Here is an 18013-nt window from a genome sequence, read left to right as displayed (position 1 = left end):
AACAAGACTTTATAAATGTCCAATGGAGTTGATACGTTATGGAATTCTGTTAGGCGTTGGCAGGCGATGTCAGCATGGTAAAACTTACACTGCTTAGGTCGATGCCTATAATGGCTTTGACTATTGTTGCTCGTTAAACTTTCCCAAACAGTTGCAGGGACGCTGTGTCAGTGCTTGGGCAAAGAAGGCATGTATTGTTGCTTTCTAACACCAATAGCTCTGTTAGGGCATAGTGTAGGAGAGTTGTAGCTTTATAATACACACTAGTGTACCTTTACTGTGTTGATCTGTTGCTCAAGAGGCAAAGTAGAAGATTTCAGTACATCCAGCTGCTTTTCCTTGTCAGATATCCACAAGGAAAAGGTTTCAAACCCAGCTCCAAACTGATCCCACTGAGTTTTCATTTCTTCTAGAGTCTTGACACTGAAACACAAAAGCATTCATTACAAATTAGCTAAGTTATATTTACTAATAAATCTTGACAATCATGTAAGATACAGAGTACCAGATAATTGGATTTATTACATTTGGGTCAGTTCATTTTGATTGTGTTGTATTGTCCTTTGTGGCAAACTCCACTCAACTGGAACATTATCATATTAGGCTAAAACCATTATGTTTTTGAAGACTACTAAAACATTATCTAGCAAAAGCAACAAGAATGAAATCCATGGTCTTACTCTTTTTTGAGACGAGCCTCTACTTTGTCCACTTGCTCACTGAGGGAACGAGCTTGTTGTAAAAGCAGAGTCTTGTTGTTTGGACCAAGCTGGATTTCTTTTGCTCTCTTCAGCAAAGTGTTCATATGTGAGGCCTCTGCTTCACACTGCTTCAACAACACCTGTTTAAAGAAACAACAAGTATTGGTTATATTCTCCATTTAGCTGATATACTTCCAGTATTAAAAATGTCAGGAGTAAACCACATCATTAAGAACAAACTTGACTTACTCTGGCCTGGTCAAGTTCAACAGCCAGGCTCTCTGGACTGCTGAAGTTCAGGTCTCTCTCCATCGTTGAGCGGGCCTTATTAACAAACTCGTGAACTGCCTCCTGCTGGCTGTCAAACTCCTGCCAGGCTGCCAGTGTGACCTGGGGATGACAAAGCCCCAAAATCAACAATATCAAATCAAATTAATTTCGTGCCTTATCTATAAAACACAGTATCGCAGATCCAAAAGGGGTAAAAGACACTTAGAAGACGCTTAGAATGCCAGCAATCCCAGATCAAGATCACATGACAGCATTAAGTATGCAGGTGACATTACTACGTTTAGCTTTATCAGCAAGGGTGATGAGGCACGTCGACAGAGGGAAGCACAGCTAATATTATGCAAGCACTTTGCCCCAGTGGTGCTGCAGCAAAGGCAGAAAAGAATCAGATATGTTGCTGTTCACCGTACCGAGAATCCTTTACTTGGATCCGTAGTGCATTCTTCCGAACACACACACAAAGGAACAAAGTTTCCATTTCAAGACGCCCACCTCCATCCTGTCTACGTTCTATAAAAGCACCATCAAGAGAGTGAGGACTGACTCACTGCATCACCATCTTCTAAAGGAACTGTAAAGCCTCAGAGGGCAAGGCCTTCGAGCAAAACACATCAATCTGACCTCACTGCCCTCCATTCAGGACAAGTTTCCACAAATGTTGCATCTCCAAAGCCGACTGCATTAACAGGGATCCCTCTCCTCCTTCACATACCCAAGCTCTTCTCTTTTATGTTCGGCAAGTCTGACCTAATTTATATATTTATAAGGGACAACACACATGAATTAACTTTGATAAGATGTAACTGTGTTAGAGTTCATGGGCAGGTTGATGTTATACTCTACAAAAAAACAAACAAGACAGACAAAACAGCATCACAACACCTATAGGAGGATGCCGCATAAGCCGCATAAACATGTAGAACAGACACATACAAGCACATGTGACAAGCACAACAGACAACACTTAACATCACAGGGGTCTACGAAACTATGGATAGCATATTATAGTAGAGCTGAAATGAACAGCGTTTCAGCTCAAGTCAGAACAAATACTATACTGTATTGAATTACCATTCAGTAAATCATTTAGTAGAGATCCTTTCTGCTCATGAAAGATGGCAGCAAAATCATCCTTCACTCTAAACTTGTTGTTATTCAGGGAAACAGTGCTGATTCAAACCGCTGTGAAATGTTATTCACGATCAGTGTCCCTGATTCACTGCCTTAGTAACACTGCTTACCTCGAGGCTTTGCTCCTGTGAATCCATATTCTGCTCCATTTTGCCGAGTGTGTTCTCTAAAGTCTGCAGGTCCTGCTGCAGAGTCTCTCCCAAACCCTCCTCAGCCTGGAGCTGCTGGCCTCTGGTGATCAGCTGCTGGACATCCTTTCTCTTCATCTTCAAACGTTTTAACAGTTGCTATAAAAAGGAAGACACATTCAAAGTGTTGATTATATTGAAATTAATTAAAAGATTTTTTTCTGAATTACATTAATTATTTGAAAGTGTCCTACAGTACCTGGTGAACGAGAAGTAGTTGCTGGGCTTCTCTCACAGTTGGACAGTCCAGTATTTTGGTGACTTCGGCCTGAGCCTCTTTCTGCCCCTGAACAAGATCATCCAGTATAGTTTGTACCTCCTCCCTGAACTGCACACAGTCGCCAACAGCCAGCACCATCTTCTCAGCCTGGAAGATGTAACAGAGAAAAATACAGTTTGAGAACAAACATGATACATTGATGCTGAGGTATGTATACTGAACTAAAATGAAGGCTTATCATTCTCAAATTTTGGTCACAAATTTGTTGAAATATTTGTTAGCGAACAATTGTCCTTTGCCAAGATATAGTTTGAAAAATGGGAGCTAAAACAAAGCTGTTTATATTTTTGTTCAGTGTATGTCCAGTTTAGTGCAATCAAACATACATCTTACCTATAAATTAACTTGGTGTGATACTGCCCTAATAGTGTGCACTGATTTGTTACATATAAATATAGATTATTGCAATATTTTTGTATCTGTGTGTACCTTAAATAAGGTTAGAGTGTGTAAGCAGTATACTGTAGATTCACAGAAGGAATATGATGTCTGGCACCTTAGTAAAACACGGGAAAGCTGGACCTACCTCGACGAGAGAAGCAAGAAGACCCTTGAAATCAGTAGAGAGCTTGCTCAGGGCACTTCCTTGCCTCTGGGCATCGCTGTCAGCACAGATCTCAATGAGTACGGCCATACGAGCTTTCAACCAGCCCAGATTCCCCTCCTGTAGCTCTGCATCATTCCTCAGCTCCTGCACACGAGAAAAAGAGCGTGATACAGCCCGTGTGGTCGTAAGAGTCATCTGACGCAAAATGTTTTTGCAGTCTCATCTTCTCAGCGGTGACACTGACAAGCCAGTTGCACATCACGAGTGACAGATCACAGAGGAAGCAAAGGAGGGACTGTCAGTGGATAGTTGTATGTAATAACTCACCATAATGGTAGCCTTCACCTGGCCATACTTCCTGGGGTCGTTGGCTCGGTTTCTCAGCAGCCTCAATTGACTTTCTTTAGATATGAGCCAGCAGGAAAGTTCAGCGTACCTGTTTAACACCATGACGGGAAAATCTCACGTCAAACTCAAGATTTAAGGAATAATTGCTTGTGATGAAAAGACTGCATTTATTCAATGCAAATTTCTTGGGTCATGGACCTTCGTCAGGCATCAAATTCCCAATGCAAACCAACTCATCTTTAACCTAAAGCCCCCGGCTTTAACACCTGATCAAAAAGGGGAACCGAGTTCCAAATATTAGTGCATTAGGAACAGTGTGTACGTAATGTGCATACAATGTATCTTTCTATAATTATGTGTGTGTTTATGACTCTAAAGGCATCACTACAACCCTCCCACCCCCTTATTTTTTATTTTCTTCCCTTATTTCATTTCATTTGGTTTCTGTTTTATTATTATTATTTTACATGTTAATAGTAATGTTAATCCGTTCACTATTTTATCAAGCTCAGGACTGTAATAAAACCTATGCTGGACTACAACTCACTCCCTATGCTGTATTTATGTATTGTACATAACCCCTTGACTGCATTAAAAGAGGACTTCATCAAAATAACTGCACCTTGAGTTGTACTCCTTCCATTTATCTGGGTGCTGCATCAGCTTCTGATGAGTGTTTTCGATTTCCTCTCGGACCTCAGAGAAGTCCTTCCTGGACGTTTCCAGGGTCTGGTGGACAGGGTCAGCCTCAGGGAGCTTTTGACAAAGTTCTTCCATCAGCTGCAGCCTTTTCTCACAGACTGACTGGGGGCCCTTTTCCCGAAAGAAGGCCTAAAGTAAAACCACAATTATTTACTTGTGTTAGAAGTCAATGCCATGAATACAGGATAGCGTGGATGTCACTCCTGCAATCAAAAAACAAGAGTGCTAGTGCTGTGTACACGGTAAAATAAATGAAAATGTATGTGGATGTAAAATGACAAAACACTGCTGATTGAGGACAGTTTTTGTTTGACATTGGAAAGGCCTCAGTTCTTCTGCATCAAGTTGATCAAAATCTTCCTAAGCTGCTACACAGCAGTGAATTTGCATTTAGTTATCTCACAATGACTTAGATCAATACATGAAACTCAGCCAGCCACTCTGTGCTCACCCTGTGCTCCTTGACGAGCCTCTCGCTTCCCATGCTAGCGAGGTGGCGGTTTTCCCTGGTCACCTCCGCCTGGCACTCCTGCTGCAACACCATCAGCTTGCTCCTCTCCACCTCCACTTTAAGATGCAGGATGTGAAAAGGGGAGTCCGACTGAATGTCCTGTGAAATGAGAAATACAACAAATACGAGAGCAGATTCAGAGCAATTTGGGCAGTTTGTTTTATCCAACATTTTGGCTAATGGGCTGCAAAGAAATTATAAAATAAATACATGTACATTTGTCTAATTTACATTATTAAAATGGATTTAAAAAGATGGAAATATGTCCTAATTTTGTGTAATCTACTTGGAGCTTTATCATTGCATTTAAAACATGACACTATTCAATTCAAGGAACTCACCTTCCAGTGTTTGTGCAGCTTCCTGACTGTTTCCTGTAGCGACTGCTGCTCCTGCTCTGGTAAGATATCTGTCAGCTCATCACAGGCCTTGAGGAAAGTATTCAGGACCCGCTGGTCCAGCTGACCAAAGAACTCCTGCAACAACAAAAAAAACACACCTCATCATGTGTCACACTTTGTACATGCAGGCCATGTCTTATTCAAATAAATCTTCCGTATCATCTGTTGCAATTATATATTAATTAGTTTCTTTCTGTTGCATTGTTTCATGCTGTGCCAGAACTGACTATAGAATTTAAGTAAGCATGAATTACACTGTGTTTACAGCTACGTATGGCGTCGTGAATCTTGCACAAGGCCCGTTTTCTTACTGTGTGTTTCTTGAGCAGCTCCTCTGGGTTGCCTCTTTCTGTCAGACAGTTCTGTGCCATTTTAAGAACCTTCTCCAGCTCTATCCGTGACTCATCAAACCTCTTCACGAGGCTGCTGTTTGCCTCCACATGCTTCCTCCACTCTGTAGATTCCTTAATCATCCCCTTAACACACAAACAAGTAATTGCTTTAATACCAAAACTGTTCTAAGAGCTGAAGAGAGATTAGGACAGGCCTTGATGTTAACTGTACCTGTGAGGAGGACTGCAGGTCTGCTACTCTTTTCTGCAGAAGGCTCATGTCCATGTACTGGAGGGTGTTACTGCCGTTCATTATTTTCTGGATGCTCTGATGGTTTCTCTCTATCGTTGTCAAACACTTCTTACAGCTATGTGTGAAGGTCACCAGCTCCTGCAACATTCAATGGCAAGCAGAGTGTTAGTCATTTATTCATATCTTGACTTGAAGCTATGCTTTTTCACTTTGAAACATCGTGACAAATCAAACATGCTTGGTATTGGGTATGTTATGCAATTTCTTTATCAATGTAACTAAAATTGGGACGGCAACATATTAAAAACTCTTGCATCAGTTACCTGGCAATCCTGTTTGAAGTCTACTGGTCCCTCGGAGTCGCCGGTGCTGGTGATATGACTGGCCTTCTCCAGAGCCTGGTAGAAGCCTGTGATGTTCTTCTCCATTTCTTCTAGTGGAGGTAATAGAGACTGGGTCTCCCTCAGCAGAGGCAAAGACCTCTCCCTTATCTGATCGGAGGAAAGCATGTTAATTAAAGTGAATCAGAGGCTTTAACACCCTGCCAGCAATTAACTTTCTTTCTTTTTTTCTTTCTTTTTTTACATATCCTACAAATTATCATTTGAATAGAATGTGCTAATTGGCAGCTCTATATTTAATCCAGTGCAAACAATTACCTGCAGTATTTATGTATTAAGGCTTTGGTTCCCCTTTAGCTAAGATAGGGAAACGTATTTTAGTTAAGGTTTGGTCATGCTTTTGCCTACTTTTTGTGTAAAAACTATATATAAAAGAACAACATAATTGAGTCCATATGTTCCTAAAGTATGTTGCATACATGTCAAAAAGAATCCATATATTGTGTATGATTAAGTATGGATTCCTCCGTACATAAGGATTAAATAGTAAATACGGACAAAAGGGTTATGAGCACCCTCAATACAAACTTTATCAGTATCAGCCTTGAAAAACCACCAGTTTTAAATGAATGAAAACGCATGTTTACACACAAACTCATCCAAAGAGAAGTGAAGCTAAACAAGTGTATGACATACTGCACGATTACATGCACACACCTTGCTCAGCTGCTCTTTGATCGAGGCCATCACAGCCATCATCTGTGAAACTTCCTCCTGTGGAGTGTCTTTGGTCAACAGCTGAGCCGTGCGGCTTGCTGCCTTACAGGCGGCTTCCATAGCTGGCACTTTGTGCTTGATTTCCTACAGTAAGTTGGGATATAGAGTAGAATTCTTCATTGCACAGCAGAGAGATTAAAATCGGTCTGACTCGAGTAAAGGATGAGCGAATCAGCTGCTTACCTCAACATCCTGAGCAAAGGCTCTGACGTTCAGGAAAGATACTTGGACAGGGGCAGTCATCTTCTCATTGGTTGCATCCATAAACATTTTCAAGGTATTAATCCCATCCTGGTAGTCTTGTCTCAACTTATCCACTTCGTCTGCTCTTGCATACTGCCAATGAAACAGAGGAAGACAGTCAGTGGATCATTTTGATCTTTTTTGAAAACAAGCTGATGTGTGGGTTCACGGTACAGATGTTCAAATGGCATTTACATGTTTGACTTTGACAAACAGCTCCCTCCATCTCCCGTTAAGAAGGAGAAGCTGCTGCTTCAGATCTCGTGAAACCGTGTCATCGCATGTCTCAATGAGAAAGTTCCCAGAATCGTTCATGTCCATGTGCTGCTGCATCCAGTGAGCGAGGTTTCTGAAGAAATCCTAAAAGAGGAAAAAGGAAAACAGAGACCGTTGCTGCAGAGACTCAAATGCTTTGTGACCATTTAGAAAAAAAACATTCTTCATACAGTTTAGCAGCACAAATATAAGCTGTGTATTAAAAATATTACTGTTTACCATTACTAGTGTCTGTGATTGTACTTACACGTTTGGCATTCTCTGACTGATTGAGCATCTGCTCACCGTCCTCTAGCCAGGCCTGCAGAGATGCCACTGTGCTACTGTACTTCTCCCAGTTAGTGATCACCTCCTCCAGCATGCTGCGAACACTCCGCACCTCCAAAGCCAGGTTCCTCCACTGAGCCGTGGCATCACTGAGGAATTTACTTACCCCTTCTGCTTCATCAACTGAAAGTTAATTATGGAACAAGTGTGGTTTAGTTGAAACCAATATGGGTATTAACTGCACAGCATTTGATTCATGTCTACTACTATTATGTGGCCATTTGGCCGATGCTACAGTCAGTTAGGTCAGAAAGATCGTGCTGCAATAGCATTCCGATTGATGCAATTATTGTTACTTTTTCATGCATAATGCGATATTATGATTTTTCAGATCTGGGGATTAAAAGTATGTTAGAAAAGAAAAAGTGCAGCCCCACAATCACAGAAGGAAACGGCTCAGGAGACAGGCAGAGTTAAGGTTTCAAAGGCTGTCAGGCTGTATTTGGACTTACCTTTGTTACAGGTCTTAGACCCTGTAACATGAAATCAATAATAAGACTGTTTACCATGAGCCCAAGAAAATTTATATATACATATAATAAAAAAAAAAAATACATAACAAACAAATTGGTAATAAAACAGAGAAGTCTTACTTGAACTGTCTGACTTCACATAAACCTCTGCAGCTTGCTTGAGGCCTGTGAAGATTATCTCATACTGCTCAAAGAACCTGTGGCCTTCAACAAAAGTCTGGAATAGAAAGGCAAACATGAAATTCAGATTAAATCTGTCTGGTAGACACAGTGACTTTTTAAATACTGCAAGTGCAGCACCAATACTTTCCACTTACAAGGTAGGTTTGCAACAGGAGTTCCACAGAGTCCCGCCTGCCATATTTTATGATCCAGGACTTGAGCTTTGACTCAGCCAGCATAAGAAATGCCATCAGTCGATACTTCATTTCCCAGAATCCCAGTTTAATCAAGTGAGCGTGTGATGATGTGGATACAAAATTGAACCTGCGAATTAAACAGATGTTCAGTAATTATTTCAAGAGGCATCTAAACACAGAACAATGTTTTACTTGATTAAAAACAAGACTCATAAACACCAAAATTATGTTTAAGTAAATACATTTTTTCGAATAAATTGCACATTATATTAATTCAAGAGATAATGTGTAACTAAAATCATTCTGCTGAAGGTCTCACCTTTCAGCCATATCTTGGAGCTGCTCAGGTGGGACAGGCACCCCATTCACTGATCGGTCCCTGTGGATCTGCTGGAAGGTTTGTTTGTGCGATTCCAAGTTTTTTAATACCTCCTGCGAAATTAAATCACGTATAATCACGCTTACGTTGACTTTCCTGTGTACAGTTTCTGTGTAAAACGATTCGGATATGTACCAGGTACAGTAGGTATCCACACACATTGAAACTCAAAGGTTCACTGTGTTACCTTATGTTGCTCTAGTTTTCTGTGCAGAACATTGGCTGTCTCCTCATGAGCATGTTGGATGGGAATGTCCTCTCTCAGAGCCATCTCTGCCCTGTGAAGCCAGGCTCCAATCACTCCCAGAGGACCAGGCAGGGACTTGTCCAGATGGATGTGCCAGTCCAGCAGCTGCAATTGACATCCATTAAAAAACCACTCTACCAAAACAAGATCCCACCATAGCGGAGGCTGCGCAGATCAAAACATTTCCACATGTTCACAAGCAATCAGGCCACAAAAGAGTTTTATATCAGTCTCGATGAGCTGTGGATGTCCAGAGGAGCAAGCTGCCCTCCTCTGTTCCTGTCTCCTCCCCTCTGAACAAACTCTTATTCAAACGCTTCCATCCCACTGAACTCCCACTGGCAGTCATGGAAGAGAGGAACCCTGAGTTGTGTTTCTCTCATTATGACACCTTCACTGGGCATGATTAATTAGCACAATTAACTCTCCTTTCTTTGTGGCTTGTTATAAATGACTCAAGCTGTGTAGCAGTATGCAGTATAGTTACCCTGGCAGACACGCGGTCCCACGCCTGTTTGACCAGAGCTTGGTCCACGGACAGCTTGCCGTCTCTGTGGACTGGCTGTAGCAGCGGATCTGTCTGCTTTTTCTTCATTTCATACTGGACACGGAAGCTCTTAAATGCCTGCAAAACAAAAATAAATAAATTAGAGTGCTGACAGTTGATGAATGTCTTGGAACGTTATGGAACAATGCTTTTTGTCTTTCCAGGACAGACTCACCTGATATTTGTCAGTGAGGTTTCCCTCTGCTCCCTGGGCCCGCAGCACATCTCTCTCCAGCTGATCTAAAAACACCTTCAGCTCTCTAAGCATCTTCCGCTCCTCTCTCTGTCACAATCAGGGAACATCGAGCTCAGAGTCTCAATCAACACCATTTCTTTCCAAACGAGCTTGCCCAAATGTTGAGAAACTCACACCAAATTGACATTCAAGAAGCACATTTCTACGTCTCGAACCTCTATGTTTTAGTAAAGATTAGACGGGTTTTTTTATAAGTCATGGTAGAAGGAAAGGGGTTTAGACACTTGCATCTTCTTGAAAACTTTGGATTTAGTCTGTTCATTTAGTGAAACATACCTCAAGCATTTGCTCTATATCTTGGGGACCAAACTATCCAGGAAAGCAGCAAGGCACACAAAGAGATGCAAACACAGCACAAAATGCATTAGAATAGCAAGGAGGGGAAAAATAAGCAAAGTGGACAGGAAATGGGATGAGTGTGAGTCTCCAAACAGAGAGCATGCAGCAGTATGACCTGAGGTCTCACCTGAAGTACCGGCACTGACAGTGCAAAAGTTGGAATTGAGCCAAGAAGCAGCTTAATGTGCACAAAAAAAAAAGTACATGGAGAAAATAAATGAGTCTGATGATGAAAAAGCTACATTTTTACTGCTGTGTCCATGCTATGATGAGAGCTTCATGTGATAAAAAAAGTACGAAAATTTCACAGGCGTACAACATTTATGCACAGCAGCAGTTAAAGCATGTTTTCATCAAGCATGCACTGTTGATCTCTGCATGTGGCCATTCTCTATGAATGATGATGCACTCGGCCATTTTTGGGAAATGTGGATGGCAACAACATATACAATCTAATGATTGAAATAACAACACATGGCGTTAAATATCTATTCTAGATTATTTAGTAGTAACACAAAGATATTTGTCCCAGATATTCCCCGATGTCTGACTGGTTAGATGCACTTATATAGTATGAAACGTTTGAAACAAAGTACCTCGTCCTGCTGTCCATCAGTCTCAGAGTGGTGCGGGTCTGGGTAGTGCTTGAGAAACTGAGCCACATACGTCATGATGGATTTCTCATCTGGTTTGTCTACATCCACATCTACAGAGCAACACAAACATTTTAGGATGCATTGGGTAAAAACGCTGACAATTAGCTGATGCAAATGTTTTTCAGGCCTAAAAAAAAACATGACTTCATAAATATAGAAGTAAAGGACAGATATGACAGAGCCATTATATTTGGTATTAGGTCATATGACATGAATAAAAACATTTTGTGTCCTCAAGAGGATGAATCTCTGCAGGCCTGACAGCTAATTATACATGTGTATTTTCATATCCATCCTTGACCTGATGTTTCTAGGAATCAGGGTCAAGCTCCTGTAAAAGCAGAGACGTTTCAGTGCAGCTCGTTGTGCATTAAAGCATGACTCTAGCATGACTCTGCTAATGAACACAGGACCGCAGAGCTACGGCAGACTGCTTCACTTCCTCAGACTAAAACTCAGAGCCACGAGTAAACACATCATTTTATTCCTCTGGAGGGTTTCACTGATCTTTTCAGCACACACGTTGTCAGAAACGCTCATGCTCTAATTGCAGTAGTAATATATATTTGCTGTATTTATGTGACTATAACAATGATAAACTTCAAAATACTGAACTATTTAACACTTGTATCCAATGCTATCTTGTCTGAATACTCTTCTACACTGGACTATTTAATGCAAGCAACAGGAAAGATCCAGGGCACCTTCTGCATCCAGCAGGCGGGGAATACCCAGCTCATTTTCTGCAAGAGCAAAGGCGTCCTCCAAATTCTCCCTGTTGCTCCTCCTCCGCACCACCTCCATGTCCACCAGGTCTGGCCTGATGGCGTGCACCACCGACTGGAACGCAACACCATCGCGCCAGCTTGGACCAAAATCCTTCACCTCAATTCCATGATACCTGAAAAGCACATGCGTGACCATTTTTGTTAAGCGGAAAGACACAGAACACAGGCACCTTATCTACTGTACCGTAAACAGCAGAGAAAATGTATCTTCACCCATATCTACAAACATGTTTTAACACCTGGCCAAAAAAGTGATTTGAAAGTGACATACTTGGCTGCTGTGCACTGCACCCATCTGAGCAGGGCCTTCTTGGCATTGCCCTGGAATTTGTTAACCACCTTTCGCTTCATGGGAGGGCTTCCTGCTTCAGAGCTGGCTAAACTCTCCACAGAAGAGTTGCTGTTGGACAGGGCCTGGAGGGCTTGCAGGTTGCTGGTTAACTCCTCAATCTAAATGAAGAACAAGATCAATGGGAAAACAAGAGGCTGCATTGTGACCATAGCGACGTGAAAAAAAGGAACTATTTCTTGGCATTCAACTAAATCAGCGAGATAATCTCTCCGGTGACGTCTGCTTCATACATTATTCTATGCGACAAAGATCAACATTTGATCAAAGTTTGTGAAGTTCAGAATTGAATTGAACTCACGTTGGATTGAGCACAGTTATTATCAAACTCTCAGGATTTAGGGATCAGATCAAGGTTTACCTGGAAGTAGAGGATAACGGTCCATATCAACCCAAGAACAATTGATGGTCGTCCATCTGCGATGTCGGTGGCATGAATGTTAACAAGTTTGATCTGGAACAAAATCCAAGCAGAGGATTATTATGGAAAATAAGTCTGGAAGCGAGATTTATTTCGCGAGATTTATCAAGCCCCCAACGGTTTCATACTATCCAAAAAAAAAAAGGCAAGCTTGTGTTTGCTCAACATCATCAAAGTCAAGTCTTTGATGCAGGTAAGTACTTTAAAATAGCCAAACCAGGAAGGCAGAAACAGCCACATTGAAAAGTGAACCAGCAGGAAAAACAGAAAAAAAGAAAAGAATTGTGTCAAACTGGGTATTTAAGGAACAGCAGAGGTACCACAGCACTGCAAACCTTGCATTGGAGAAGTGCCTCAATTTGCCATGTTTACATCTCTACATTTGAGAAGCTCAGAACTGTAGATGAACACATCAGTAACCAGTGGTCTAGTCAAAATGCATCAAAATGCATGTCAGTAGAAAAGCGTAATGGCTGCATTTATTGAAACAGAAATGGCTGTATCAAAGCGTTGCTTAGTACACATCGTGCATCAAATGAAAAGAATGCATACAGTATGTGATCACACAGGGCGGTTAATGACGACTGACCGGAGATCCTCGATACACAGACTGAAGGCACACATGATGGGAGAGAGATCACAACAATGTAAGACTCCGTCCTCAGGGAGCCAGATGTAAAATGGGACACAGGCTTAATAGAGCCGAGGGATTTAGAGATGGGTTATGTAATCAAGAACTCCTATTTCTATCTGCTGCTTCTCTGAATATAGTGCAGGCTGCGCCGACCTTATGTACACTGACAAATATCTAATCAACAGCTTTTTCTCATGAGGTCTTAATCATTCCCTGGACTTCTTTAAGACACAACACTGCTGATATTTAGATGTGGAAAAAAATACCTCAAAACTTAAAAGGTGAAACTGCTGATGTCACTGAATGCTTACCTTCCTGCCTTCGAGGAATCTGAGCGCTGTGCCGATGTTGGAAACCCAGTGGATCCTCTTCAGCTGGCGGCCTTGCTCACGGGGCTTAAGACACAGTGGACATGGACAAACGGTCAAAATCAAGCTAGTCGAGAAAGCCATGTTATACAAAGCTGAGGATATCTACATTCAACCATTTACTGCTTTGGAACATTGTGACAACTTAACTGCAGAGGGTAATTTTGTCTTCTTTACTACTTAACCACTCAAGTTTGCCACTAGTTGCAAAGTAATAGTGAAAGTGGCCTGGGAATATTAGCAGGGCTTTTCTAACACAAATTAAGTGGTGAGTGCTTCAAGAGAAAAAGTCTAATCCTGTGCTTTAGAACCTGAGTGAGAACCAGCTTCAATACGATCTGTCCATGTAAATGTTTTGGCTGATATAAACCAGCAGGGGTCCACTTCTGCAAGCAGTAATCGAAAGCATCCGGCAGTGTTCACCATGACATGCAACTGACTCATTTGCCAAGTAACGGCTTTACAGATGACATGGCAGTTTGTTTTAAGACAGGTCTGATTACTAAATCCCTATCAGAGTCTGGGCCAGTGTGTTGATGTGTGTGGGCTTGTATTGCTGTTGGATTGAGCATTTAGTCGTGATGCTTATGGTTAGGATTAGGGGCTAGGGAACGGATTATGTCAATGAGGGTTCTTAAAAGTATGCAAAAACAAGTAAGCAGATAATTATCTGGCAATATCTTTACTGCTTTGAAAAGTATTTCATTAAATTAAAGACCAGCAACACAGCTCATAATTATGCAAATTGTGAACAACTATTGTAAGCAATATAGTGAATTTGTATGCATAATTTGGGGTTTTAAACCATGAAATAAATGGGAGGAGAGGCATTACATAATGTAGAGAATCACACATGCATGTACAAGTTGACCCGTGAAATTGACCCAGATGAAAAGGCGTGCCTTGATTTACATATTCGTTATTCCAAGTGGATATCATACAGGGTGGCACTTTCCCTTTATTAAATCCACACTTCAAATCAAGGGTGTGAATCCCCTTGCGTTAAATTTAAACATCTTAAAGGTAGGACTCTTGGTAGAAGTCATGTACATTCATTAGTATTACTTACTAGTCTTTGACCAGACAGAACCTCCAAAAGAGCCAAAAGTTTCACCCCATCTTTGATGTCCTCAAAAAGGTCATTAACCTCGAGTGGTGGTTTATACTGGAGGAGAGAAAACACAGCGTTAATCATTACAGCAAATGAAAATGCTTGTGATTAGAAATGAATCAGTCTTGAGCACCAATGCATTTATAAAACCAGCAATGTTGCATTGGTGAATCTTTAGTGTGAAAGGATATTAGTATTCTAGTCCATTAGCAGGGATGAGGAGGAACCCAATGCTGTTTGTGAGAAACAGGCTTGTTAGAAACAACCACAGAGCCTCCCTGCAGCTGAAAAGATGGTGCCTTTCCATCAGCAGTGGCCTGCTGCCCAGTCCTGAGGCGACGGTACTCATTTAACCCTAATTGGACTGTCTCCTGATATCATATCCGCACATTTACAGAGCTGTACAATCTCCAAGAGATGAATGACAGCGTTATAACCTACTGAGCATTACTAAGTAAAAGAAACAGATGTGTATTTATTCAGCAGAGTGAAGCGTTAATTACAAGGAAAGCTCACAATGGGAATTCTTCATTTGGCACCATATACAGGCCATTTCACAACTCAACATATTCCATGACAGGATGCAGTTGGCTGCTTATTTAGGGCAAAGCAGTGTGAAGAGGCAAGCGTCTGTCCCGCTATTCTGTACATGCACACTTCTCTTCTTCCCGTCACAAAAGTACTGAAGAAGATGCGTCATGGTTTTGTGCCGCAATCTCTTTTCAAATATGATCAGCTGCTTGAGATTTATCTGAACCACACTGGTTCAAAAACATGCACTAATCAATTCACACTGCAGCTAAAGGTCTAATGGTATTGCATGGCTGCACGTACAGTAATGTGTTAAGAGAGTCCATAAAATATACTATTTGAGTAAATAAGAATATACAACTATTATATTCCTACTACTCAAATTAAAACAAAAATATAGATATTTTTTTCTTCAAATTTCCAAACTGCTAATGTGCACAATCCCGCAAATATAGCTTGTCATTCCCACCCTGGAAAATGAATTAACTGAGCAACAGAATCACATGAGACCTCCTAACAGTGGAAAAACTGCTGAGTAATACAATATCAGAGGAAATGGAAACAAAAGACTGCAGGAAGTTCAAGCTTAGATAATGCACACTTTCACCCACAAACAGGAGATTCCATTCAGACCAAAATCCATCGTATAAGCCAGTATCACTCATACAACAGCTGTCCGCAGTGTAAATATGACTGTTAGAGCTCTTTCATGATGTAGCTTATGCTACATTAGTCCTATTGGTATGCACAGTGAGTGAGCTTGAGCGCAGTGCATGACTAATGAACAATAGACCAACACAGTGTCTCTGCTCTGGCCCACCACATAACTGAGATTCTTCTAAAGTTTTAGAAGCCCCGCTTTGAACTAATGTGGGCAGATCAGGCTCAACAAAAGACCCCTCTAAACTAAATCTCTTTGCCAGGTTCCAGACATAAAGCCGGTGTCTGACTAGTTGAACACTCTGCTGTGTCATCAGTGATTACAGTCCCAAAAAGAACCCACAGTACTTATTCTGAATTCTGAACAGTTCATCAGTGTGCATAATCTAATGCAGTTTGTCAAAGTGTATATCACAAATGTGTTGTTGTTGTAATTTACATGCCTGAAGCTTAGAAGCAAACGACTGCCTACAGGGAACTGTCCTTACCCTCTTGCTCTCCATCTGCACACCGCATCACTATCCCTGCCAAGCCTGTCCACAAATACACACACTCACACGAAGAACAAAACACCCACGCGCACTCAGGCACACACAGCGGGGGCCCACCTACACCTAATACACGACGAACACACGTACCCCACACACTCCACCAGCGGTACAGAAGCTCACCCAACTATAATAGCCCCGAATGAGCTTCTTTAAAACAGTACTGCAGTTCTGCACTGTGAAGCTCCGTTATGTCTGTGTCGTCTTTCCAGCAAAGCAACAAGCAGCATGACCTTTTTTAATGGTTCTAGAAGGATCCTAGGTTTATTTTACTGTGCGTTCCCTCCCCATCATTAGATCCAGCCCACGATAAACATTATATGAGCTTAAATGCTTAAGAAACGAGGTGGTTTAATTCACGGTGAACCGGATACATTGAATATCTTGTGCAGTGTTATTGGGGGCCATTACTGTCGGATGGCAAAGCTCATCTCAGTAGCCTGAAACACCGCGGACCAAAGAGAAGCTACATCATCATGACGAGCAATAAAACATCACGAGCCTCTCTGAGGAAAAAGGTCAACATAGCACAGCTTCCAATGTACATGTGACGCAATTGCCTTGACAATTAGTTTTACATGAGCTTGATGGGAAGGCAGCGGAGAGCATGGATGAAAATGCACGCTTACCTTTGCTAAATGAGAGTTGATCCATTTGGTGAAGGTTCTCTTCTGCACTGCCTCCTGCTCATCTGAAAAGGAAAGGCACAGAGGTCATGTCAACACGGTACACGAAAGACGCCACATGCTCCTGACGGTTGACTGTTAAGCCGCACACTTGCGACTAGAGGAGCTGTTGATACTCGTAGAGGACACACGACCAAATGTGGACAATACAAGTTATACTCGATGATCAGAGATTATGGATTTGCACTTGCTAAGAAGTGGCTGTTAATTGATTCTAGGTGTGGATATGGTTGGGTTTATAGCTGCAGCGCAATCGTAAAATACATCAAATATTAATCTCTAACTATAACTGTATATATAACGGCTATTGTATGACTCCCCTAGCCAGAGCCATACTTTATCCAACCTCATACCGCATCATTTTACACTGCTTCTGGTATGTCGAGTAGCATTTCAGCCACCCTGCACCAAACATGTTACAAAGTACGACTTCTGCAGTGGTTGGATGTGTGCGATGTGAATAACACAGGCTTGGCGGTGCTCGTACAATTGACGCTCCAGAGCTCTCAGAAAGAGGTCATACAAGGAGATTAGAGCATGAGTGGAGAGGAAATTTCTGCCAACACGTCTCGCAAGCCCCCTCTGTGTCCAGTAATAACATGCGTGATTGTTTTGGTCGCCCCCAGCCTCTTTTGTGGTCTATTGATATATTCAGTCACAATGCTTCATGCATTATGCAGCAGGTATGAACAAACAATTGATTTCTTTGCTAAAGTGGTGCTGTTGTTGCGCGTGGGACGGATTTCTAACACCCTGTCACGCATGCCGGTAGGCGACTGCTGCACACTGCACAGAGTGGCCATTTTTAAACATCCACCCTTAGAGATATAGACAGTGGTCACGTGTGGAAGGAAGCAATGCGAACACTACACTGGGAGCAAAGACATTGACTTAACCCACAGGCAAATGCTTCATCACTGAATGCACATGGGATGCCCACTGAAGCATAGCACACACATACATACACACAAACACACACACAGATGCAGCACACATACAGCTGTGTTTGTGC

The 18013-nt window shown here is 41.8% G+C and overlaps 1 protein-coding gene across 7 annotated transcripts in view; it reads right to left on the bottom strand.

Annotated features, from left to right (window-relative positions):
- Positions 1–18013, bottom strand: part of syne1b (spectrin repeat containing, nuclear envelope 1b) — a 77031-nt gene that overhangs the window by 51580 nt on the left and 7438 nt on the right. For 5 of the 7 annotated variants that reach the window (XM_076108403.1, XM_076108404.1, XM_076108399.1 and 2 more), the window contains exons 3-33: positions 16945–17006; positions 14535–14630; positions 13409–13492; positions 12404–12496; positions 11965–12143; positions 11610–11806; positions 10846–10955; positions 9830–9937; positions 9595–9732; positions 9048–9212; positions 8801–8913; positions 8440–8608; positions 8243–8339; positions 8102–8122; positions 7570–7772; positions 7242–7406; positions 6987–7139; positions 6744–6887; positions 6009–6176; positions 5665–5823; positions 5412–5576; positions 5041–5175; positions 4640–4798; positions 4109–4317; positions 3466–3574; positions 3118–3282; positions 2511–2678; positions 2234–2410; positions 951–1091; positions 681–841; positions 273–423 (exon numbers count right to left, since the gene is read on the bottom strand). In XM_076108403.1, coding sequence (XP_075964518.1) covers positions 273–423; positions 681–841; positions 951–1091; positions 2234–2410; positions 2511–2678; positions 3118–3282; positions 3466–3574; positions 4109–4317; positions 4640–4798; positions 5041–5175; positions 5412–5576; positions 5665–5823; positions 6009–6176; positions 6744–6887; positions 6987–7139; positions 7242–7406; positions 7570–7772; positions 8102–8122; positions 8243–8339; positions 8440–8608; positions 8801–8913; positions 9048–9212; positions 9595–9732; positions 9830–9937; positions 10846–10955; positions 11610–11806; positions 11965–12143; positions 12404–12496; positions 13409–13492; positions 14535–14630; positions 16945–17006 — 4364 coding nt within the window. The remainder of the gene's footprint in view (positions 1–272; positions 424–680; positions 842–950; positions 1092–2233; positions 2411–2510; positions 2679–3117; positions 3283–3465; positions 3575–4108; positions 4318–4639; positions 4799–5040; positions 5176–5411; positions 5577–5664; positions 5824–6008; positions 6177–6743; positions 6888–6986; positions 7140–7241; positions 7407–7569; positions 7773–8101; positions 8123–8242; positions 8340–8439; positions 8609–8800; positions 8914–9047; positions 9213–9594; positions 9733–9829; positions 9938–10845; positions 10956–11609; positions 11807–11964; positions 12144–12403; positions 12497–13408; positions 13493–14534; positions 14631–16944; positions 17007–18013) is intronic. The other 2 variants (XM_076108400.1, XM_076108405.1) reach the window with 1 other exon arrangement.

The sequence above is a fragment of the Anarhichas minor genome, unplaced genomic scaffold (genome assembly GCF_050575085.1).
Source record: "Anarhichas minor isolate MPS153535 unplaced genomic scaffold, ASM5057508v1 ptg000040l, whole genome shotgun sequence".
Taxonomy (NCBI): domain Eukaryota; kingdom Metazoa; phylum Chordata; class Actinopteri; order Perciformes; family Anarhichadidae; genus Anarhichas; species Anarhichas minor.
Note: the sequence above shows the minus strand (reverse complement) of the source record. Positions and strands in the feature narration are given on the sequence as shown.